Raw genomic sequence first — 25,936 nt, forward strand, 5'->3', positions numbered from 1 at the left:
AAACAAAACAAAACAAAACAAAACAAAAAAAAACACCATACCTGAGCCTGCTGCTCATCACGGAGCAGACCAGTCTGGGGCAGCCATGCGCAGACAGGAACGACTGGCCAGGAGGGTGGTCTCCTCATTCCAGTCATGAACCTAAGTGCCCCCCACCCTTCCTCAGGGAGCCTGGCAGCTCGTGACTCAGAGGAGCTTCTGTCTGGTAGGGTTACTTGCTCCTGATGAAACTTTGCAGAAGTTCTGGATGCTGGACGTCATTTGGGGATTCTTAATGCTACTTACCATTTTCATGCAGCTTCCTATTGCCAGAGTGGCTAGTTTTAGAGTCAGTGGTAGCATTCCACAGGACAGAATTTGTTAGTTTCCTTATGAAGCTAAATGTTTATGTTCTGCACTCAGTAAATGCATCTGGCTGCCTATGAGTTGAGTATATTCTGTTTATTTTCTACTACCGCAAATTCAAAGGCTGGAATCCTTCACTTTGCTTATATTTTCTTCCCCTAACTCCATGGGCTAAGTTTCTAGAGGTGAGGAACAGGTTGCCTTTTCATCTCAACAAACTAGGAAACTCTCAAGCTTCTAATATAGAGAAGTGGGAGAACCAGAGCAAATCAAAGAGAGGGAAACAATTGTTTCAAGACAGAGGATGATAAATGCCTTAGGATGCCTTGATTTGTATCACATTAGAGTCCGCCTCTTGCTCTTACATTGTTTCTTCCCTGTCTAGGACAGGTGCCTGGAGTAGACAGCACAGGTTTATTTTACTTTAATTATTATCCAAGTAGAGCTGACACACACCATTACATGAGTTTCAGGTGTACAACATAGTGATTCGGCAACGCTATGTGTTGTGCTGTGCTTACTACATGTATTAGGTATTTTTCATTCTCATTTACAGAGGAGGAAAGAGAAATGAAAGCACCAATAAGGGGCAGAGCAAGGATGTCACTCTAGCCCTTTCCATGGCTCCATGGAACTGGGCCATCGAGACAGTGAAGGCTGATCAGGCCAACAGGGCACTGTAGCTAGCTCAAGCCCAGGCCCTCACGGTGGAGTTAGGCGGCCAGCTCAGTCCCATCCTTCCTCTTCCTGTTTACTCACTAGCAAGGAAAGAAAGGATGCTCACTCTTGCTTTCCATATTCCCAGGAGTTCTGCGATTTAAAAAGTTGGTTCAAAGAAAGGAAATCACTCTACATTTCCATAGCAGCTATGTCTGTTAGAAACTGGATGATCACTTTTTATTGTTCCAGTGAGCTCAGGGGTATAAGGAATGCCAAAGACCTTGGGTCTGGAAGGTTTAATGCTTATCTCAGAAACCATTAAACTTATGACAACGGGTAGCCATATTCCTACTCTATTTTTCTTTTCCACCGAGGATTAAAAGTAAAATCAATAGTGTTGGGAACACTGTGACTTATTTATAAACTTTAAAGATTTGTGCATCTGTATACTTTCCAACAGGACACATCAAAACTGCATGCTTCGTGTGTGTGGTACAATAACAACACTTCACAGGGCGCTTTAATTGGGCCTCAGGGTGAACGAGGCTGGCCCTTTACACCCTGAGAATGCCCCGCGTGCAGCCCACTGTCTGGTTCTAGTTCATGGGAAGGAGTGCTTACCTCAGTAAGACCTTTTATCTTCAGGTACCCACAAAGGTAAGAATTCCCCGTGTCCACATGCTGGAAAGAAAGGACACACAGTCTTATTACAAACAGAGGAACCACTGGGCGACAAGCTGGGGGTGCTGTGGAAATCCATGCATCTGGCGGTCAGAGGCACTCCTTTGAGGCCAGGTGGGGTAAGGGAGGCCAGGAGGTTGGTGCCCGCTGAGCAGAGCCAGGGCTCACCGGCTTTGAGATCTCCGTGAGTCCTCCCTCCCCACGGACCTGTTCAGATGAAGTAATCTGATCCCAGGACCCTCTCAACCTCCTTCAGCAGACTATCTTGAGACCAAAGTGCCTTTCTGGAACAGCGAGCCCACTCAATACAGGTACTCCCACTGGTCCAAGAAGTATACTTTTCCCCAACATTTACACTAGGCACAATCTTGCATTATTTCTTTATGAATTGGGCAGCATATTCAGGAAAGGCATCTTATGAAGACTGCTCTGGCAAAGATTTCAGTTATGAACAAAAATGCTGACCCCAGATCAGAACACATCATAAATGCCCCCTCTTCCCATTTTATATACCAATGCTTCTATTTCTTGATGTAAGAATTAGAAGGCTAAAATAAGCAGGGGTAACAGGCATGGGAGATTCTGAGGCTTTGTATCCACCAATTATGGATTGCTGAGACACTGCTCTGAGTACCTACCCAGCAACCAATTTCCTACTTTTCCATGCTGCCAGGGCCCAGATCCTGTTCTGGCACCCACTCTGCCCTCACAAGACCTGGTCAGCCCTGATGAGTCTAAGGCAAACATGTGCCCTTTCCCCTTGTGAGTCATCAGTTTAGGGGTGAGTGACACAGTTCTGACCAATCAGATATGTGTGTAAGTCTCCTGGGTGTTTCTGGGAAAGATGCTGACTTTCGATGAGGCTCTCTTTCTTTCCCTGGCGGTGGCAGTATCTGCACACAGTGCCCAGTCCCATGGCAGCCATCTAGAGACCATGAGGACAAACAGGTCAGGAAATGCCAAGGATGGCAGCAGAGAAACATGGAAGGAAATAGGCCCATGAATGAGCCAATCTGGAACCAAGCCACCTCCAAGCTTCTTGTAATCTGAGATGCTGGGTTCACTCATTCTTTAAACTATTTTGAAATGGTATAGTTACTTGCAGCTGAGTGCACCCGAACTACTACATTTCACCCAAATCTATACAGATGGATCCTGCGCAGATTTTCAGATTTCATGGTAATTGAGCTCACTTACAAAGCAAACCCCTGGAATGAGAGCAAACCAAAGTACAATGGTACTGTGGCACATTGAGATTTTAATGTTAAGTGAGATCTCATTTTAAGCAGCTAGGAAAGTTTTTTTAGGTATTTTTTTTTTAGGTATTTATCAGATTTGGGGGCTTAACTACTTTCATTTCATCATCAATCAAATGCTATGGCAATCTTTAAAAACTGTAATGAACACAGTCAGCCAGATGAGGTCAGCACCAAGGCAAATGGGCTTCAGTGAAGCTGAAATGCTCCCACAGTTTGGTGCTGGTGACAAAGGTACTCCATGTAAAAACTGCCAAAGCATTTCAAATATCCTCATCTGCTGGCCTTGACATTGGATGTTATCTAGAGTGGCTAATCTGCACTAACATGGTTCAGCAAAGAACTTTTATTAAAAGACACACAGCTCTAACCTGAGGCCTTAAATTTCAGGTATGCAATTTTCACTGAATTCAATATAGTTTGGGGTTTCACAGCTGCTGGAAAAGGTATCAGGTGGCCAGGATACCTGCTAATAAGATTAAAAACTGAACTGGAAGTTGGCGAACATTTTGCATAGATTATCACATGCTCAAGATTCAGGATTTCAATTTGGCCTCCATTCAACCATGTGTGTCTCTCATTCTGCCCAAACTGCTCTTGATGACGGTCTGTAAACTCAATACACTACAATGCAGAGAACTTTAACTGAAAGCCAGGCCAGCATCTCGATGAGAAAGAAAACAAGGCAAATGTTGAGCAAGGAAGTCTCACAGCACAGCTGTGTCCAACAGCTGCTCTTTCTAGTACCCCTTCACAGTGACCCTGGCCTTCACTCTAGTCTTGGCTCCATGGATGGCAGAGGAGAAACAGAGTAGTTACAGTAACAAGAGCAACAAGGAAAACCCAGCTGGAATCTCACAAAGGTTTGGGGAACTCTAAGCTGGAATTTCAAAAAAAGAAAGTGCTCCAAAAAGCCCACAAAAAGATGTGCAACGTCATTAGTCATTAAGGAGATTCCAATCAAAACCACAATGAGAAACTGCTTCACACCCACTAGCATGACTACAATCAAAGCGATGGATGATAATGTGCAATTGTCAACAAAGCTGTGGAGAAACTGGAACCCTCATATACTGCTGGTGGGAGTGAAAAATGGGGTAGGCACTTTGGAAACTGGTCTGGCAGTTCCTCAAAATGGTAAACATAGAGTTGCCATGAGACCCAGCATTCCACTCCTAGGTATGCACCCAAGAGAAATGAAGACGTGTCCACATAAAAGCTCATACAGGAATGTTCACGGCTTTGTTACTCGCGATAGCCAAAAAGTAGAAACCACCCAAATATTAATCAAATGCTCAAATAAATGCATCAAATAAATAAAATGCTGTATATCCATACAATGGATTATTATGCAACAACAAAAAAGATCGAAATATCGAATACATGCTACGGCATGTGTCATGGCAAACCTTGGAAACATGATGCTCAGTGACAGAAGCTAGACACAAAAGGTCACATATTGTATGATTCCCTTTATATGAAGTGGCCAGAATAAGCCAATCTTAAGGAAAATAAATTTAGTAGTTGCCTAGAGTTGAGAGGGTGATAGCTAAGGGGTAGGGCTCCTCTTTGGGGTGATGAAAGTGTGCTAAAATTAGATTGCAGTTATGCTACTGAACTCTGTAAATACATTAAAAACACCTTAGATGGGTGAATTGTATGGTACATGAATTATATCTCAATACAGCTGTTATAAAAAAAAAAAGAAAGAAAGAAAGAAAGAAAGAAAGAAAGAAAGAAAGAAAGAAAGAAAGAAAGAAAGAAGCAGGAAAGAGGCTGAGGTATAAAAGGCATAAGTATTCTAAGAAGGCTGAATCCAAGAAACTAGTCCTGGCTGAAAAACCAGGGCAACAATGGGGCAATTTACATGCCACTGTCTCAATGATGGACAAACAGCTCACCAATCCAGATGTAGGGCAGCATTCCTGGGCATGACCGTGGCTCCCACCTCCCACCATCAGACATCCTCCTGAAGTGGCTTCAAGCCATCAGCCAGGTTTCTGCTCTGGGCTACCCTGAGATCAATCATGCACCAGCTCAATCACCACTTCTATTGGCTCACAAGGAAATGGCCAGCTGACAAGACTTCAGAAACAACACACCAATGACAAAACACGGGGTGGAGGTGGGGGGTGCTGAAGAAACCAAAGATGACTTCCCTTTGACACTTAGTGACCCTGGCAGGAATCCCCTACCACATCAGAAACCATCAAATTACACAATGGGCACAAATTGAAGATCATTCCAAACATGACCCCCACCAAGGATCTCACCTCCAGAATTTAATGATTTGTTGCCCAAAAACGGGGGGGTGGGGGCTTTTCCTTCACACTAAATTCTCACATTTTAAGAGAAGAGGTATCACCACATTATGCATATAATTATGAGCCAAATGAATCAGTCACAATAGTTTTCCACTTTTAATAAATACCGTGGCTCATGAGAGAAAGTGAGGTTTATAGGCCAAAGATACAATTAACACAAAGATGCAGTTTTTCCCAACCGAAAAAAGATCAAACTATTGATTCCGGCAAAACAGTAAGAAAAAAAGAGGCTAATGATGCTCTGCTGTTAGCAGAAAAGAAAATGAATCCCCATCGTCTTTTGGGTAGGAGATCTACTTGCTCAGAAGAGAGGCTGTTCAAGATTTAACAGTTTTAAAGAGCCACAGGCACATAAGGCAAAGACATATCTCGCATTCCTATCCTCACACATGGGAGCGGTAAGGTGGCACACGGGTCCTCAGAGCTTCTGTAAAGCCTTTCAAGGAGGCAGATGCGGAAAGGCTTTGGGGAAGAACCTAGAAGGTGGGGCATCAGGCTAAGGGATAAAAAGGCAAAGGGAGGAGAAAAATGGGTCGGTCCTGAGGCAGGCAGGGGTAGCTACACAGGAATGGTTTTGTGGGGAAAGGAGAGAAAAAGGATTATCAACTACTGTTGATCTCTGGCTAGGAAAAAATGTCAAGTGTGTTACTATTTGCCCGAGAGGGGTGAGGTGCAGAAAATGGCCAGAGTAGGGAAAGCTGTAACTCCAAAGCTATCAGGGGCTAGCAGCAGGTACTTAGAAATCCAGGTCAAACTGGGGGGGAGGAGAGGTGGGGGGGGGGTAGGTATACAGACAGCAAGGAAATACCCTGAGAGAGATAATACTGGGTGAGTTCAATTTCCCAGCACATGGGTATCAGAGACCAGGAGGAAGCCCTGGCTGTGTAGATAAAAGTTTAGAATGCAGAAAGAGAGTCCCCTGGAGCCAAGGAGGAAGATGAAGGTATAGGTTGGGGAGGTATGGGTAGACAGGCCAGGGAAACTGGGACCTGGAGGTGGCCAGAGAATGGAGGTAAGGACCATGAGAAGCCTAGAGCAGGACTTGGGGCTGCCGGCACCTGGGCCAGGAAGAGACTGGGGTGGGGGTGGGGGGGCAGGAGGCAAGATCCCAACAAACTAGGAGGAACTCCACCCAGCAGCACCCAGAATGTGAGTGCCTGGTTTTGAGGGAGTACCAAAGGCTAGGAATCAGTTGTGGGTTGGGGGCTCTCAAGCTCAGGAGCTAACGGAGGAAGTGTGCTCCCAGGTCCGAGGGAACTGCCTAGACTCTCCCAAGGAATAAATCCTGGGAGGAGGGCCCCAAGGTTTGAGGATCCCTGAGACTGAGCAAAGGGGAGGGGAGGATTGTCTCAGGTCTGGGATAATTTGACGCGGGCCCAGCCAAGGGTAAGGTCCCGAGTCAGGAGAGACCAATGGAGAGTTCTTCAGGGTGTGGGAGGGACTGAAGGGAGGGCTGCTCTCCGGGCGACAGGTCCTGGGGAAGAAGGACTGAGGTCTGAGGGTGGCCAGTGACGGGGGTGGGGTGGGGTGGGGGCTTCCGGATCCCAGGCAGGCCGGTCACGGGCTTCGAGTCTGGGAGAGTGTTCAGGGTCTGCCAGGAGCTGCTCACGACAGGCTCCGGTGTGAGGGGCAGGTCAGGGTTGGGCTTGGAGAGTGTGAGACACCAGCTGGGCAGGTCCCGGGGGGTGAAGCGCCTGGTGCAGGAGGCCCGGCGGCGAGGGCCTGGTCCGCGGCTGCGGGCTCGAGGAGCCGGGGGCGGGCACGGCCCGTGAGCGCCGCGAGGAGGCCCTCGGGCCCCGGCCCGGCCCGGCCCGGCGCTCACCTGCAGCACCACCTCTACGTCGTACGAGTTCCCCTTGCTCTTCTGGTGGCCGCGGAACTTGGAGCCGCTGTAGAGCAGGCTGGTGGCCACGCCGGGCTGCTGGGTGTTGATGGGCGGCGGCGGGATGAGCGAGGCCGCGGAGGCGGCCGAGGCACCGGCCGGCGGGGGACACTCGGTGCGGACCGGCATCGCGGGGTCCCCCGGAGCCAGGGCTGGGGGGAGGGGGAGAGGAACCGCCGCCGCCGCCGCGCGGGAGCCGAGGGGGGTGGCAGGGAGGGAGGGGCCGGGGCGCGCACGCGCGGGGTGGGGGCGGAGGGGGACCACCCGCCCGCTGCCTGCGGACCAAGCGCTCCGGCTGCCACCGGGACCCCGGGACCTGCGAGCAGGGCCTCCCTGTCCTGAGCTGAGTCCCCCTCCCCACTTGCCCTCGCACACACACCACCCTTTGGATTGGCTCAGGCGCGCCGGGGGGGCGGGAACAGGCTCACGCGGCGCTTCCACCCATTGGCGGGCGGGGAAAACACGTGGCGGGGCGCGCGAGGGGCCCTCTGGGACTTGTAGTCTTCTTCCCGAGGCGCGGCGTGGAGGGGGCGGGGCGAGGTGCGTTTGTGATGCTGATTGACTGTGGGTGTGCGCTGGAGGCGCGCTGGAGCGACGGCGCGCCGCTGGTGTCATGCGGAAGATGGCGGCGTCCAGGGGGAGGCTGAGGGCTCTGGGGAGGTGGTGAGAGGTTTCCGTACAACCCCAGCGTGCGGCTTGGGGATCCCTTCGCTCTGTTTCCTGCTCTCGTCCCCCCAGGCTCTCAGGCGCGATGTGGAGGAGCTGCCTCCGGCTGCGAGACGCCGGGTGCCGCCTCCTGACCCAGCCCCGGGGTGCCCTCGCCGCCCCGGCGCCGCCGGGGCCAACCCCCCAGGCCCCTGCCCGGGCCTACGCGCCCCCAACAGGTGAGGGAGGCGAGGGCACATTCTCTTTCGCCCAGGGCTCGAGTGGGGCAAAGGTGGGCTGAGGGATTCCAGCTGTGCAGGGCGGGGTAACTGAGGCACAGCTCAGGCTCGTGAGGTAACGCGCTTTGATCGGGTCCTGCAACAGATCAGGGAAAATAGAAGCCCAGGCAAGGGCAGACCGACCCCCCGAGGGCACACAGCGCGTCACTGCACGACACAGTAATTGCCGTTTGGCACGTGCAGCCTTTCTTAAAGCTTATGGTTTTCCTTTCCAGCAAGGAAAGCGGATGGCATTCTCGTTTTCAGGCAGGGAGATTCGGGTTCTCCATCTGGACTACACCAAGGTCACAGAGCAGGCTCAGTGGGTAGTTTGTGGAGGGCAACGGTGGGCCTGTTTTCTCTGTCCCCACGGCTGGGCACAGAAGGGTCTTGGAACCGGGGCATTCAGTTTACCTCCTGGCCCATTTCCCTTCGGGTTTCCTGTCCCTCCCTCCCATTGCCCTACCACAATCCCTGCCGTTTCTGCTAAGGAGTTGACCCTCGTGCCTCCTTTCTCTTCTTCTGAGTGATAAGGCCTACAAGAAGGTGGTGACTCGTTCACTGCTTCTGGGGAGAGGTTTTAGAGTAAGAGTGGGAGTCGCTTCTTGAAATGAGTAAAGAGTAACAACACGCTTTTCATTTAGTTTTTCTGTGCTGAGAGCTGGAGGCATGATGGTCTTCAAGGCAGGTGTGGTCCCTACCTAATGATCATTGTCGAGTATAGGTTATAATAGTCTTTTTGAACAATAACGTATAATATTCAGTATAAAGGAATTACAAAGAATCTGTGAGAACATAAAGAAGCACCTACTCCCATCTGGGGGTTCCGAGGGTCTAGAAAGGGTCTTGGATGAAAGGACATTTCAGCTGAGCCTTGACAGATGAGTTGGAGTTCAGTTGAGAGGAGGAGGAAGAGTGTTGGGTGGCCAGAACAAGTTCAGAGGTGACAGCAGGGTGTGAGCGACCTTGCTTTAACATTGCTTGCTTTAGAAAATGTAGAATTCAAAAAAAAAAAGAAAAGAAAAGAAAATGTAGAATTCTACAGGTAGTTTGACATTGTGGCAGAAGTAGATCTATATGGTCTAATGCTGACTGACCCTCTGAGATACTGCGTGGTCCTGAGTACGTGACTACTTTCTTTGGGCCTCATTTTCCTCCCTGAGTTGAAGGACTGTGTTGCCTCTGAAGGTCCTTCTGTTAAGTTTCATAATTTTTTATACATGGGGGAGAGAGCTAGATGCAGCAGGAGCTGAGGTTTCACCTGTCAGGGTCCAAGCCAAAGGGCCAAGAAAGAGGAAGAAGGAAGGTCATGTGTGATATTGTTATAAGAAGACATATACAGTTGACTCTTCAACAACATAAGGGTAGAGGCACCACTCCCACCTCCCCACCATTGAAAATTCACATATAACTTTTGACTCCCCCAAAACTTAATTACTAATAACCTACTGCTGGGCCAGAAGGTTTACCAATAGCAGTTGACTAACGCATAAGTATTCTTACGTTGGCTAGATAAAAGAAAACGTAATTTAGAAAATTAGAATCTTTAGTAAGAGATCAAGAAGAAAAGGAAATAACGTTTGCTATACTCTAGAAAATTCAGGTATAAGCTGATCTTGGCGGTGCCAACCCGTGGTGTTCAAGGGTCAACTGTCTATATTTGGCGACCCGTCTAGTTCCTGGCACACATCTCTTAAAACCCTCATAATTTACTAACCAATAAGAGCTATGGAAGAGGCTTTTGTTATAATATTTGGCCTTTTGTCTTAAAATAACTCCAGAGATAGAAAGTTGAAAGTAGTGTCTTATTCATAAACCCCTTTCAGCCACACCTGAGATTATGTTAATGAGGTGGCTTTTGGAAAGCCCCTGAGGATGGGGGCTGGTTGCTAGGGGAACCAACCACAAGGTTAGAGGTTGGGTACTTTCAGCCCCACCCTCTGACCTCGGGGGAGGGGGAGAAGGGCTGGAGAGATGGATTAATGGCCTGTGATTTAATCAATCATGCTTATTATAATGAAGCCTCTGTAAGATCCCTGAACTGGGGGGGTTCAGAGAGCTTCAGGGTTAGTGAACACATGAAGGTGCTGGAAGAGTAGCATGCCCGGAGAGGCAGGGAAGCTCCATACCCTTTCCCTATACTTTGCCCTGCATTTCTTCATGTGGCTGTTCCTGAATTGTATCCTTTTATAATAAGCTTGTAGTCTACTAGGTAAAATCTCTTTCTGAGTTCTACGAGCTGCTCTGGCAAATTCATCAAACCTGAAGAGGGATCCAGGGAACCTCTGGTTCATAGCCCGTTGGTCAGAAGCACCGGAAACGACCTGGGCCTGCAGTTGGCATCTGAAGGGAGTGGGAAAATGCAGTCTTGTGGGACTGAGCCCTCCATTTGTGGATTCGATGCCTCCTCCAGGCAGATATTATCAGAACTTAATTGAATTGTAGGACACCCAGCTGATGTCACAGGGTTGATTGGTGGCAAAACCGCCACATATTTGGAGTGGAGAATGTCTGTGTGAATGTGTAAAGGAAAACAGTTTCCTTTACAACATTCCAAGAAGATACAACATGAGCAAAGGGGACATGTACAGGAGTTCACTTAAATTGGCACAGGCAGAGGGTTCATTTAGATTAGTGGATGCCACTTCTCATTATGGTGGCACCTGATCTACCATCTCTGCTTTCTTTCTACTGCAGACATTACTAGTTTAGGCCCTTGGAAGTACCTGGCACATGGTAGATAGTCAAACATGAAAAAGAATAGGAATGAAAGAATGAAGCCCAGGGGGAGGGAGGTGTATGAAACCAGGCCTATAAGCGCACTGCAAAGATATTACCATTGTGAGTCTTTGGAATGGTGGAATATTAAACCCAAGTGGGGGCCTTCTCCATGAAGACTCTGGCAAGCTGATTGAACTTGGCTCTTTAGGAATGGCCATGCCATTGAAGGTTGTCAGGAGAGGAGGAGTTTGGGAAAGGGTAACTGGGGTGTTGGAGATTTGTAGCAAGGAGACCTGTATTGAGGGTATGTGGTGGTCCAGCTCTATACCATTTGTTAGAGATCCAACAGGTGTTTAGAGAGGAAGCTGTTCTGGAGAGGCTGCATGTTTGGCTGACTAACACCCAGTGAAGTCAAGGCTGGAAGTCTTGTCTCCTCTGTTTACAGATTGTCACCTGGCCAAGTCGTTTAGCTTCTCAGAGTCTCTAACACCTCAGAGGCATTACTTGGCTTGTCTGCATAGAGGGGTTGTGTTAGGTTGAGGGAGACTGTAGATAGAGCCCAGCCTGCTACCTGTTTTTGTAAATAAAGTTTTATGGGAACACAGCCATGCTCATTCATTTATATATAATCTAAGGCTACTTTAACTACAGAGTTAACTAGTTGCAACAGAGACCATATGACTGCCAAGCCTAAAATATTTACTCTGGCTCCTTATGGGAGAAGTTGACCAACCCCTCCTCATGATGCTAGAGCAATTTGGAAAGAACGATTTAGTTATTTAGCTCATTTACATTAATTGCTATGGCAGATGCATTTGCCCTGAAGAATTTTTTAAACAGCTTTATTGAGATTCAATTCACTTATAATTCATTCACTTAAAAAGTGTATAATTCGGCAGTTTTTAGTATACTTACAGCATTGTACAACCATCACCACAGTTCTAGAACATTTTGTCACCCCAAAAGAAGCCCTGTACCCTTTAGCTCTCACCTACTTCCCTCCCTATCCCTCTGGCCCTAGACAACCACTGTTTTACTTTCTGTCTCTGTAGATTGCTCTAGTTTGGAGATTTCGTAAATGGAATGTGGTCCTTTCTGGCTGGCTTTTTTACATTTAGTCTTTTCAAGGTTTATTTGAGTTCTAGCATGTATCAGTACTCTGTTGTTTTTCACAGCTGAGTCATTTTCCATTGTATGGCTGTATCACATCTTACTTATCCATTCATCCACTGATGAACATTTGGGTTGTTTTCCCTCTTTTGGCTATTCTGAATGCTGCTGTAAACATTTGTGTACAAGTTTTTATGTGGGCATAAGTTTTCTGTTGTTTTTTGTTTGGGCATATGTTTTCATTTCTCATAGATAATATATCAAAGAGTAGAATTGGTGGTCACATGGTAACGGACTTTTTGAAGAACTACCACACTTTTCCAAGATGGCTGCAGCAGTTTACATTTCCACCACTAGTGTATGGAGGTCGCAGCTTATCCACATCCTTGCCAACACTTGTTATCTGTGGTTGTTTTATTATTATTATTATTATTATTATTATTATTATTATAGCCATCCTAGTGGGTGTGAAGTGGTTTCTCCTGGTTTTGTTTTACGTTCCCCTGATGATGATGACATCCAGAATCTTTTCATGTGCTTATTTTGTATATTTTCTTTGGAGAAATCTCTTCAGATTCTTTGGCCAGTTTTGATTTATATTTATTTTTTAAAGTTTTTATTTATTTATTCATGAGAGACACACACAGAGGCAGCAACACAGGCAGAGGGAGAAGCAGGCTCCATGCAGAAAACCCAATGCGGGACCCGATCCTGGCACCCTGGGATCATGCTCTGAGCCAAAGGCAGATGTTCAACCACTAAGCCATCCAGGCGTCCCTTTAAAAAAAAAAAAAAAATTATTTATTCATGAGAGACACAGAGAGAGAGAGAGACAGAGACTTAGGCAGAAGGAGAAGCAGGCTCCACACAGGGAGCCCAACGTGGGATTCTATCCCAGGTCTCCAGGATCAGGCCCTGGACTGAAGACGGCACTAAACTGTTGAGCCACCAGGCTGCCCCCAGGCGTCCCTCTTTGACCAGTTTTTAATTGGGTTGTCTTTTTATCATTGAGTTGTAAGAGTTCTTAAATAGTTGGTCTGAAGAATTTTGATACCTGAAAACGGTTGGAGCCGCCCTAGGATTATGGATGGAGAGATGCCTGAAGTCAAATTTAGCTTTAAGGCTTAAGGTCCGCCAGATGGCACTGTTTAAAAAGATAAAGGTGTTGAGACTGCCCTGAGAGGGCACTTCCTCTGTTCTGGTGCACTGTGGGAGTTGTAGTTCTGAGGCTTTGAACCTTTCCAAAGCAAAGGCTAGACGAAAATTGAGGCTGGTAGAAAGATCACTCACTGGTCTGTGACACCTGAGACAGGAGGAGGAATGTAAGGGAAGTGACACAGAAAACATCGTGTCTCTTTTTTCTTATGAAGTGACCTCATAGGAAAATGGGGCCTGATGGGCATTAATTTCCAGTTCACCATTTACCACATGATTGGGTTTTTAAGTTGTTCTCTGCTTAAATAGCCTGTTTTCTTGTGGCCACGGAAACAGATGTTCTGTAAAGGGAACGGTTCATAGTCAGAATAGACCCGAGTTCTGTGTGACCCTACAAGGCTAGGCTGTTAATATCATCCTTAAAGATGAGGGTCCTGTTGCTGTCAGCTACTCTGGTGTTCATTTTGAACACGGGTGCTTCAGAGGTTCCTGGTCTCATGATTTATCTTCTGTGAACCTAGGCATTTGAAGGCCCAGGTGAAGAACATTGTTGGGGGGCATGGATTCCACCAAGTGAATTTTCCTGCCCTTGTTTGCCTGTAAACCCCTAACTTGGCTCCCTCTGCCTCCATACTGTGACCTCACCAGCCCCATCCCCCAGATCTGGCCCTTACCACCCTCTCTGGGCATCTCTAACCATCCTCTCTAGACAGTCTTGTCATTCTGACCTTTTTTTTTTTTTTCCAGTTCTCCAAACTCTTATGTTCTCATGAGGCTGAGGACCTTCGTATAAGCTATTTCTTCCGCTAGAAAGTCCTTACACACACCCACCCCTCCAAAAAACTAATCCGTCAGTGCAGATGGGCTGACTCTTGCCAGTCCATGTCTCAGATGAAATCTGACCACTGGAAGGTCTTCCTTTGCCCCATGATGAGATTAGTCATTCCTGGTGTGTGTTTCCAGTATTCCCCATACTTTGGCCATCAGTTACTTTATTGTTTGGCTGGTTCAGTGTTTACCTTCCCAGCAGACAGGAAGTGCCTCGAGGGCACAAGCAAGCTTTGATTCTGATTCCCAGGACTTAACCCACTTCCAGGAACAGGGTTAGTACTCACCAATGTTTGCTCCAAGACTGAAGTTTGCCCCTCCATGTGTCCGTTGCATTTGGGAGAGCACCTATCTAAAAAATGCTGCATGTGGGCCTGCCCTCTTCTGGGGCCCTGTAACTTTTGTGCTCCTTTGGCCTGGGGCTTCCTCTCTTTCTGCATGGTTTACTGCTGTTTTGAGCAATTTTGGTTGACCCATCCTTTCCCTTCTATCTTTCCCACTCTCTTCCAGTTCTTTCTTCTTAATTTTTTAAAAGATTTTATCTATTTATTTGAGAGAGTGCACGAGGTGGGGGGGCAAAGGGAGAGGCGGGGAGCTGGAAGCCCAACACAGGGCCTGATTCCAGAACCCCGAGATCATGACCTCAGCCGAAGGTAGACACTTAACTGACTGAGCCACCCAGGTGCCCCTCGGTATTTTCTTCTTAATCAGACACAGAGGGGGACCTGGCCAGGACAGAGGAACCAAGGCCTGGCCAGCAAAGCAGAGGAAAGAAAAAAAAAACCTTCCTCGTGGGAAACTTCACTGCTCTGGCATCTTTAGGTTCAGCCTGTGCTGTCAGTTTCTGCCCTGAGACCAGGTCTCTTGGGCCCATTTCCCAGGGCTGCTTCGAGCTATGTGCTAGAATGCTCTCCACTGGCACTTCCTGCTGATGGGAGCAGATCCTTCCCCCAGTGATGATGAGTCAGCTTTCAGAGCTCTTCCCACTTCCTGCTTTAGACCTGTTGCCCAGTTCACGCATTGGAGAACATACTGGATGTCGTCTAAGTGCCTCAGTCAAGGCCTCCAGACAGACCCAAGAGGCCTCCAGATGTGAACTAGGGGCATTCGAAAGCACCAGGGTGGCATAGTTTCCATTTTGATGTCAAATGTGTGAATCACTATTACAATTTCAGATAAAGGTAGTAACTCACACTATAATAATACAGCATCATCTTGGTGGCCAGATCCTATCACCTTTTTAAGTATTTAAACTCCATAAAGACAGCAATTTTTGTCATTTTTATTCACTGTTTTATCCCATGTACCTAGAATGGTACCTGGCACATGGTAGACATGCAACTTTTTTGTCAAAAAGCACTTTGGGCCTTCGTTGAGTAAAGCACAGCTGTGGAAATGGAATTTGTGGTCCTCTTTGTGAGAGCATCAATGACAGAGCATGAGATCGGTGAAAAAAACTGATGTGATGTGGAAAACCTAAAAATACCACGTTTGGAGACCAGACGCCCTCCCTCCACCAGCCTTCCCCCCACACACAAACAAAGTTCTCCTGATTTTCATAGTCTGCTTGAATTAATTTTAACTTAAGCTTGGTTTTTGTTCTTTGGGCTTTTTTTAAAGCATTAAAAATGAATAAATCTCCTCTTCCTCCTCCTCCTCATGTTGCATCATTATTTCCAACAAGTAACTTTCAATCAGGGACTCTGAAGGCTTTTAGTACCCAGTGAATATGTGACAGAACAACAAGTGAATGAGTCAAGGTTTTGTGTTCATCACAAATGTTATAACTGGGTTATGGTCTTTAGCTTTCAAAATGTGACCTGTTCTTTATAATTATGACCTGCATAATTCTTAATGAGGCACTCTCAGTGTTAAGCCCTCCAAGTAGAAGAGGGGGAATTTGTTTCCATTTTCATTTAAGGTTTTAGTCAGGGTATTTTCAGATATCACAGGACACATATTTTCCCCTTAAAGGAAATGTTTGGAGTTCCTGCTGAATACACAGGCATGCTGGCTAATTAGGGTAATTAATTGGATAGAGAGGATGAGAGATGCTCCTGGGATCTCTGCTTACCTCCTGTATGCCACACACGTGTACACGCATGTCCACACTGGCTTTATCACATTCAGACACTATCTTTGAACTGGCATATGTTGTACTGGCGTGGGGGCAGTGCTGATGGGGGTGGTATGGGTGGGGAGCCTGCTTAGAAGTTAATGCAGAAGATGCTAGAAAAATCTGTTGTGTCAGATGGCCTGCAGCTTCCAGATGCTTTGCGATCAGACTGTGCCTGGGCTCCGGGGCCAACGGGAGCATGACCAGTGTGTCCCAGGCCCCCCTCATCCCTGGAGAGCAAATGCCCTCCTCCTCTCAGCTTTAATCAGGAGCTGCTGCTGATGTTGCGTAGAGCAGGGCAGACCTTGAATAGTGATATGAAAATCAAGCCAATCAATCAGCATTAGCAGTAATGACACAAGCTGGTCTTGTCATTTCCTGAGCTGTCTCGATGTTATTTTAAAACTGCCTTTTTGAAAAATCTCTTTTACAGAAAGGAAGAGGTTTTATCAGAATGTCAGCATCACACAGGGTGAAGGTGAGTGTCTGAAATTTTGACTGCCTCTTTTTCTTTCTTTCTTTTTTTTTTTTTATTCTGTGAATGGATAGAAACATTTTTCATCTCTAGCCAGTTTCAGCGGTGAGATTACCCTTCGTGCTTTTGTTGGATGGGTTTCTGTAAGCCCTCCATGAAGGGACTCACAGTTGTCTTTGTCTGTACCCATTCAAGTAGCTAAATATAGGAATGGTCACTCGATTCCACTTAACAATCCCTGAGAGGTTTTCATCTGATCTTTCAAGGTGGCTTTGAGATAAACCTGGACCACAGGAAGCTGAAAACTCCCCAAGCCAAGCTCTTTACTGTCCCCAGCGAGGCCCTGGCCATTGCAGTGGCCACTGAATGGGACTCCCAGCAGGACACCATCAAGTTCTACACCATGCACCTGGTAACAAGTTCATGAACCTATACCCCGATGCCTGCCGCTGGCTTCCTAGGGTACCTGGCAAAAATTGCAACTCCTTTCCAAATTCAGATAAGGCCCTCGGGGGTGGACTCCTGCCATACTTGCCTCCTTGAACATGCTGTCCATTCCGCTCCTGGCTTGGCCCCCATAGTTCCCCTGCTCAGAACGCCATACTGGATGGCTGGTTCCTCCTCTGGTCTCAGGATAGGTGTCACCTTCCCTGTCCGCCTAGCTCTCTTATTTTCTTTTATGACACCTGTTCATTTGTTTTGCCAGCACTTATGCAATTTGTATTTGTCCATTTTATGCTTGCACGCTCATAGTCTGTCTCTTCCACCACCCTGTGAGCACAGAAGGGCAGGGCCACATCTCTCTTGCTAGTCCATAGCCGGCCCTGGCCCGAGGTTCAGATGGCATGCAGTATTCGTTGAGTGCAGGAACCCACGGGGCCAGGTGGGTGAGGTGAGACAGCTGCCCTTGAAGCTGGTGCCCCATCCCACATACAGGTGGCTCACTGAGGCACTGAAGCAGGCCGGGGAAGGGGCTGGCTAAACTCTTCGGGTCCAGGCTCTGCAGGCTCCAGACTGTCACCTTCTCAGTCCCGTGTCTCCATCTGCGAGAGGTGAGCACGGTGGTCAGGATGGGATAATGTGATGCCTGGAAAGTCTTTGGCGTGGTTCTTGGCATAGAGCTAGCACTCAGTCAACCCTGGAAACGGAGTTGTCGTCCTGGTCATTCCTGTGCTTGGCCTTGACATACAGACCCAGGCGGATGTCCTCAGCGTCTTCATACCTTGCCACCGGGCTAGCCTGCTCCTTTGGCTGTCTGATGAAATTAGCGTGACATGACTACTTTTGTCATAATACCTAATTGTACTATGACATACTACTAACTAATTGTCATAGTACCTAAGGATCCTAGCTGGCAAAGTCACCCTTCTTCTGGTTTGGCTCATTCTGCTCTGTACGGTGATCAGGAAACCAAAGGGTAGCTTAGGTCTAGTAACTGACCTCTCTGAGCCTCGGTTTCTACATCTCTGAAATGGTTGTAATAATAGTAGCTATTCCAAAGGGTGTCATGAGGATTAAATGAAATACAGCAGAGCCTGGTAGTGGAGAGCATGAAACCTGGGGGCGGTTCATTAATACTGAGGCATTGTGAGAATCCCTAGGGCCCATGGGCTGTCACACACAGCGTTTGGCACAGAGCCTGGCTGTTGCACGCGCTCAGTAGATGTGCTACAGCTGAGGTGGTATAGATGCCTGGAGTCAGGGGCTTTGGTTTGGTTTCAGCACTCCCTGGGTGTTGGTGTGGGTTGGAGGCAGTATTTGTCTGGAATGCAGTGCTTTTGCCTGTGCCCAGTGGTGGTGACAGGGCTTTTTGCCTCTTGATTCAGACCACGTTGTGCAACACATCTTTAGACAACCCTACCCAGAGGAACAAGGACCAGCTGATCCGGGCGGCTGTGAAGTTTCTTGACACCGACACCATCTGGTAATTGACATTTAGATGGGCATTCCCCTTGCAGTGAGTGGGTCCCTGGGGCTGTTTGCCTCATTTGCCCAGACCCTTATCAGTGGAAGAAGAGGCAGACCCTTCTCCTTTATCTCCCAGGGCAGGGAGGCGGTCTGCTTGACATCACTACTTAGCTGCCCTGTGTATCCCTGGGAGAGAAGGCTCCTCAGGCTGCCACAGTGTCAGAGCACTGGGCACTCCTTTCCTGCAGCCTGACAACTGTACCTGGGTCAGGGCTGGGGTGGGGTGGTAGTATATGCAGCTCTTACAGGCTCCAGGACCAATGGGGTCAATTGGCAACCCCCAGTGGGGCCTCCAATCTTGGACTTCTGTCCATTCTCACGTAGGCATAATTGTCCTCACTCGTCAGCTTGCACACACAGATAGTTACTTGTTGATGTCAGGAGCTGGCTCCTTCCACTTCTGAATTCTACCCACATGTCTAAGTTCTTTAGCTAAATAGTCAGTGATATTGAAGGAAGGCTCGAAAAACAGCAGACGTAGTTGAGCAGCACATGTCTGCGGGCCCAGGTGCTCTAGAATCCTGAGCTGCCCCACATCCCACTCATCTCAGTAGTCCATTTTCCTGCACACCCATGACCTCCCTTCTTCCTTCTGCTCACACCACAGTGTGGCTTTCCATGGTACCCACTTGGCTTCTCATCCACTGAGGCCTTGGCTCTCACTCTCCATAGGTGACTCCCATTTCTATGTCTCTGTCAAAACAAGTAGCACAGTCTGGCATCAGGTGGTATCAGGCATCCACGCCAGCAGCTGTATCTGTAGCCATGCGGGCTCATGAGATGCTCACAGGCATTTGTGGCCAGGGGCACAGTCTCTTGGGAGGGTTCAGGGGAGGTAGGGATGCAGTGACTGAGCTGGCACAGCATCCTAGGATCAGGTGGGTATGGATCTAGGGGTGCAGTATTGGTTATTAGAATGGCATTGATCTACAAGCCTTGACCTGTCAAACGACTGGGGACATTTAAGATGATGGTTCACCAATTCAGGCTTGCATTAGAATCCCCTGGAGGGCTTGTTAAAGCACAGATTGCTGGTCTCCACCCCCAGAGGTTCTGCTTTCCATAGGTTTGGGGTGGGACCTGGGATCAGGCATTTCTAACAAGTTCCCAGGCGGATGATCTGCCAATGGACTCGTGGCTACCCTTTGAGATCTACTGCTTTAGGGAAATACTTGTAGGGCTGGGTGGGAGAAGTTGAGAAGTCTTTTTGCTGCTCTCGCCTTTTATATTTTTTCAGTCTGTCACTGAATGAAGAAATTATACTTTTTTATTAATGAAGGTTATTTTTACAATGAATTAGCTACAGGGTGGAGGAACCAGCGACATTAGTAGAACTGCAAAAGAACGAGTGGGACCCAATCATAGAATGGGCCGAGAAAAGGTAAGATGCACAATCCCCCAGTGTTGGGCAGGCAGGCTGGTGAGGTCAGGGGTCACACTGGACCACAGAAGCCCTCAGCTAATTGACTTTCTGAGTTCAGAGCATCCATGGGATTCAGTACCTCCTGGATGTTGAAGGCTAGGGCTGGACACCTTGGGAAAAAGTGCTCCTCAAAATTAGTGTCAACCACCAGGCACCAAGTACCTGCTATCATTGCATACAGTGCTGAGTATAGGGATGGAGACTGTGTGACCTGAGGCTAGTGCCTTCAGCTCTCTGAGCTCCCTTGTCTGAGTGGGCCTCATAATCCCTGCTTCTCAGCTTGTGGTCAAACATAAACTAAGTGATGCCTATCATCCTACTTGGCACACGGTAAAGGCACAGATCTGGGCAGTTATCATCAGTCACTGTCACAGTTGTACTATTAAACTAAATCCCAAACATGATATGTATACATGTGAGGATAAGTCCAGTAACATTTATCCTATAGACATAAGGCTTTTAGGCATTGATGATACCCAGTATTTTTCCTTTGCAAAAAGATTCTTTTGTGCAAAATTGAACAAACTATTGATGTGGTGGCAAAATAAATTCAATTTCATTTCATTCCAAGGGAGTTTGGAAGGGCTGCTACCTTGGTACTACCTTGACTGTAGTATTTCATAAGCTTACACAGAGTAGTCTGGCATGGCATTTTTCACAAAAGTGATACCTGCCCTTCTCATCTGTACACATTTGTTTCCCTGAGTGCCCACAGTGTGCCAGATATCCTTGGGTTTTAGAGTAAAAGGCTCAGCCAGTGCACTAAAGGATCAAATAAAATGTAACAATGACGATACTGTATAAGAGCTGTGAAGATGTGGTATCATTTCAGAGTCTAATGAAATGTAGTAATAGTGTAGGTGCCTGGAGATCTCTGCTCTAGAACAAAATTGTCCACTTTCCATGGCACTTGGATTCTCATCCTTAAGAGTTTACAGAACAACTTGGCCATTTACTGTGTTCTGTTTGTACTATGAGTAATTTCAGAAAGAGTGTTTCTAAACCAACAGGAAAAATGAGCTACGTAGGAAAAAAAAATGAAAAAAAATTGCTTTTCTTGTCTTTTATATAGTTATTATTGCTCTTGAAAATGTATCGCTTCTGAAGCCAGCTTATGTCCCAGACCAAGAACAAAGGCTTGTATACCGTATAGGCTTGATAAATATTTGAAAAAATGATTGAATGGTACAGGACACATGCAAAGATTATTGTAAGGAAAATTTGGGGTCCCTGGCTGGCTCAGTCCATAGGGTGTGCAACTCTTGATCTCGGGATTGTGGGTTCGAGCCCCGTCTTGGGTGCAGAGATTACTTAAAAAAAAATATTTTAAAAAATACTATTGTAGGGGCACCTGGGTGGCTCAGTGGTTGAACGTCTGCCTTTGGCTCAGGTCCTGATTCCAGGTTCCCGCAGGGAGCCTGCTTCTCCCTCTGCCTATGTCTCTACCTCTCTCTCTGTGTATTTCATGAATAAATAAATAAAATCTTTTAAAAAAATACTATTGTAAAGAATATAATTTTTTAAGAGAGGGAAGGGGCAGAGGAGGGGAGAATCTTTTTTTAATTTAAATTCAATTAACATATTGAATTGCTAGTTTCAGAGGTAGAAATCAGTGATTCATCAGTCTTATAAAACCCAGTGCTCATTACATCATGTCCTTTCTTTAATGCTTGTCACCCAGTGACCCCATCCCCCTACCTCCTCTCCTCCAGCAACCCTCAGTTAGTATCCTATGGTTGAGTCTCTTCTGGCTTGTCTCCCTCTCTGATTTTGTCTTGTTTTATTTTTCCCTCCCTTCCCCTATGATCCTGTTTCTTAAATTCCACTATGAGTGAGATCATATGATAATTGTCTTTCTCTGATTGACTTATTTCACTTAGCATAATACCCTCTGGTTCCATCCATGTCATTGCAAATGGCAAGATTTCATTTTTTGATGGCTGAGTGTATATTCCATTGTGTATATATATACACCACATCCTCTTTATCCATTCATCTGTTGTTGGACATCTGGGCTCTTTCCATAGTATGGCTATTGTGGACATTGCTGCTATAAACATTAGGATGCAGGTGCCCCTTGGGATCACTATATTTGTATCTTTGGGGTAAATACCTAGTAGTGTAATTGCTGGGTCATAGGGGAGCTCTATTTTCAGCTTTTTGAGGAAGTTCCATACTGTTTTCCAGAGTGGCTATACTAGCTTGCATTCCCTCTAGCAGTATAAGAGGGTTTCCCTTTCTCCAAATCCTCACCAATGAGAGAGAGAGATACTCTTAAGCATGCTCCATGCCCCGTGCAGAGCCCGATGCAGGGCTCAGTCTCACAACCCTGACATCTTGACCTGAGCTGAAATCCAGTCAGATGTGTAACCAACTGAGCCACCCAGGCACCTCAAGGAGTATAAGTTTTGTTTTTTTAATTTATTTTTAAATTTTTTAGAGAGGGAGGGGGAGAGACAGAAGGAGAGAGAAAGAAAAAGAGAAAGAATCTTAAGCAACCTCCACGCCCAGTGAGGAGCCTGACACGGGGCTTGATCTCACCATCCTGAGATCATGACCTGAGTTGAAATCAAGTTAGATGCTTAACTGACTGAGCCACTCAGGTGCCCCAGGAAAATAACCTTTTAAAGAAATCTTTTGTGGTCTCAAATATGAAAAAAATTCTTAAAAGATACAAAAAACAAGCATCCCATGCTTCTGAAAGAGATTCTAGGCAAACGAGTCAGAATTTCAGGCATCTACATGGGGTGATGAGTGCAGAGCTCTGGAGTGACACGAAATGATTAGGTCAGGAGGCCACTGACCACAGCAGCTGCTCCCAGAATTCCTAAGACTAGCCTTCACGGAGCATATGCATGCTCAACAGTTGAGGACTTTGCTTCCAGGCAAAAGCTGGGCCACATGGCACGATAGGGACATGCTGAAGCCTTTTCCTTTCAGATATGATGTGGAGATCGGCTCTTCTACCAGCATAATGGGGCCCAGCATCCCAGCCAGGACTCGAGAAGTGCTCATCAGTCACCTGGCATCTTATAACATGTGGGCCCTACAAGGTATGTATACTGTGTTGTGTGGGCCCGGAGGTGGCCTGATGGGCATGGGCCCTGGAAGCCCAGAGTGTCACAGGAGCACTCTAGGGGGTGGCTCTGATGCTAGCTAACCCTTCTACTCAGTCCAAGGAGGACAGCAGGCTCTCACCCTCCCAGGAGGAAGTTGGCTATCTCTTCTCCAGGTGTCTTGACTTCAAGGCTCATTGGCCTGGCTCAAGTCACATGCCCATCTGGGAACCAGTCACTGGACCAAGGGGTGGAGTCCTCTGGCCCTGTTCAGGTCATGTGCTCACCCTGGGCAGGTGCAGAAGAGGGATCACACCCCCAGTGGAAATCCAAATGCTCTTTGAGAAGAATGGGGAATGGATCCAGTGCCAGCCAGAAAGCACATGTCCCCTGTGACCATTGTCCGCCACCTGGCACTTGTACCTCTCTGGGGCTGCAGGAACTCACCGAGAGTAGATCTGGCAACTGCCCTGTTTTGGAGTGGGGGGGCCCTGGATCCTCATTTGGCTTGTGTCCCGGCAGGGATTGAGTTTGTAGTGACCCAGCTCAAGTCCATGGTCCTGACCTTGGGCCTGATGGACCTGCACCTGACGGTGGAGCAGGCTGTGCTACTGTCCCGCCTGGAGGAGGAATACCAGGTGAGGTGTAGCCAGCAGCCCAAGGGCAGGGGGTGGAATGGGGTGAGGTAGCTAGCCCCTCTAAAATGCTTTTATGTAGATTTGGCCTCTTGTGACTTTCATGTACATCCAGAAACCAAAATTAAGGGCCAATGAAAGTATTGTGAGGAAACCGTAATAGAGCAAAACAGTAGCACATCTGCCATGGCGTTCCAGCATGCTTAGCTCTCCCCTCCTCGCCTCCTCTCTTCTGAACAACTGGCCAGGTGGGGGCTGTCGTTACCTCATTTTACACAGGGGGAACGTGAGGCACAGGTCACACCCCCGGAAAATGCTGGAGCAGGGTTTGGAGCCAGGGCTGGGCGGCTCTAGATCGAGGTGCGTAGGCAGATCAGGATCATCTGCTTGGCACACCTGCACAGCGGCCCCACTGACACGGAGCCGTGTGCAGCTTTCATTCCCTCCACAAGGAGGCTGAGCTAATAAGCCTTGGCACCCTGACTCACACTGCGGGTCATCTGGCCAATGGAGAGCATGGGTGGCTGCTGTCTGTACAGAAGTTTCCATTTAGTGGGTTTGAAATTAATACGGTTTTGCTATACTGTCATTTGCATTTTTTAGCTCTGAGAATTATGGCATTCTCCGCAGTCTTTTTTCTGTTTCTTCTCCACCCTCAGAAGGTTAATTGCTATTACACGTCGGCTCCTAGCATGATGAAAACCGTTTTGTAATGACATTATTTCCCGAGTCCGTCTAGTCATCTGCTCAGAAAAATGCCAGGGGAAAAAACTGTTTCTCTACCACAAAAGAGACTAGCTAGAAACGATGAAACAGGCAGAGGGTGATTTATGGGGGTATGAGGGCCAGGGAGGCGGAGAGCCAGGAAACCTCTCCAGGCGGGGCTCCACGTTTGACCCCGGGCCCCGAGCCAGGCCATCACTCTCTGACCTTCAGGTTTGACCCACCACAAAGCAGGGACTTACCTGTCCTCTGAAAATATAAAGTGCTTCTCAGTTGGCAGATCACAGTTGTCCATATTGAGATGGGACTGGCCAGAAAGGCCGGTAGCTTGTGTGGTGTGTGCCCGGATGGGCTGGGGCAGCTGGGCCTCAGGCGGGGAGGAGCCAGCAGGTTCTGGTTGGAGTCACACTGCCATCTGGACAGCCGCCTTGTGAGTCTGGGGCTCGTCCCTCCAGTCGCTGGAGCTCTGGAGAGAGTCCACGAGCCTGCTCCTGCATGCCCAGCACAGCTTGCTTTAATACTGCAGCCCCCTGGGTAGTCAGAACTAAAGCAGCCATGTGGCCTCAGTTGATTTATTTATCCCACCCACACGAGGGGCATGTGCAGCCCAGCCTGGGGAGGCAGCTTGTAGAGGATGACATTTTGCAGGCGGCCTCACAACAGCCTCTTTGTGGGAGGAAGACGACATGCAGGTTGTGCCCCCTCTGGGGAGATGCATGTGTGGTTTGGGGGCTGGGCCCACCCAGCAGTTTGGGTGCCCCTGGGCCTCAACTGGCCCCCTCCCAAGCCATCTGTGCCCCATCAGCCTGCTCTGTCCACCCGAACATTCTCACCTGCTGCCTCGCCTGTGTGGGTCTCGTGTTTTGGCAAGATTGGAGCCCAGTCCCCTCAGCCTGGCTACAGGGACAGAATGTGGCTCTGGCAGGTAGGCAGCCAGGCACTTGGCAGCTACCCAGCATGTCTTGTCCTCCCCTCAGATCCAGAAGTGGGGCAACATCGAGTGGGCCCATGACTATGAGCTGCAGGAGCTGCGGGCACGCACGGCCGCCGGCACCCTCTTCATCCACCTCTGCTCTGAGAGCACCACGGTAAAGCACAAGCTCCTGCAGCAGTGAGGCCTGGCCCAGCAGGATGGAGGCTACATGGCCACTGCACGCCCCCCCCCCAGACTGTGGGGGTGAGAGGGCCAGCTCGGTGGTACTCTGAAATGCCCCTGGGACCCAGAATGCCTGTCAAAGTCAGCTCGAGTCCAACCCAGGTGCCCCTACCCCAGCTGGCAGCGAGTGAGCAAGCGGGCCAAGCATATGAGTGACTTTCTCTCAAGCTGATTTTATTAAAAATATTTTATTAAAAATATTCTCTGCCCTGGAAACGCGTGGAGCCCTGTTTTCACTCATACCTCCATTCCTCTTGCTACGTCTGGGCTTCACCAGGGCCAGACGGCTTACCTCCCATGGCATGGTCTTCTCCCTGCTGCCTGGAGCTGGGAACCTCACACAGTTGGGGAAATCATATCAACAGACAACTCTGTGGCCCTCAGCCTAAAGACTTTTTTTTCTCCCTGTTTTTTTAATCAAACAGTCTTCTTCTGAAAGTGAGTTCTTTTTGTTCTAAGCCAGTTATTTCTATTTGTTCTAGTATTTTAGAAGAAATAA

General features: G+C 48.0%; 2 protein-coding genes across 2 annotated transcripts in view; one reads left to right on the forward strand and one right to left on the reverse strand.

The window, feature by feature from the left end:
* The window catches only part of GID4 (GID complex subunit 4 homolog), a 24,436-nt gene extending 16,673 nt beyond the window's left edge, over positions 1-7,763 (reverse strand). The window contains 4 exon segments of the mRNA XM_038538805.1: positions 1,627-1,686; positions 7,089-7,407; positions 7,409-7,531; positions 7,723-7,763. Coding sequence (XP_038394733.1) covers positions 1,627-1,686; positions 7,089-7,407; positions 7,409-7,531; positions 7,723-7,763 — 543 coding nt within the window.
* On the forward strand, positions 7,752-25,653 carry ATPAF2 (ATP synthase mitochondrial F1 complex assembly factor 2). Its single transcript, XM_038537098.1, has 8 exons — positions 7,752-8,032; positions 16,435-16,479; positions 16,743-16,888; positions 18,303-18,400; positions 19,745-19,825; positions 22,808-22,920; positions 23,446-23,561; positions 25,259-25,653. The coding sequence occupies exons 1-8, from the start codon at positions 7,900-7,902 to the stop codon at positions 25,394-25,396; spliced, it is 870 nt and encodes a 289-aa protein (XP_038393026.1). The 5' UTR covers positions 7,752-7,899; the 3' UTR covers positions 25,397-25,653.
* Positions 25,654-25,936: the final 283 nt, after the last annotated feature.

Source organism: Canis lupus, chromosome 5, assembly GCF_011100685.1.
Source record: "Canis lupus familiaris isolate Mischka breed German Shepherd chromosome 5, alternate assembly UU_Cfam_GSD_1.0, whole genome shotgun sequence".
Classification (NCBI taxonomy): domain Eukaryota; kingdom Metazoa; phylum Chordata; class Mammalia; order Carnivora; family Canidae; genus Canis; species Canis lupus.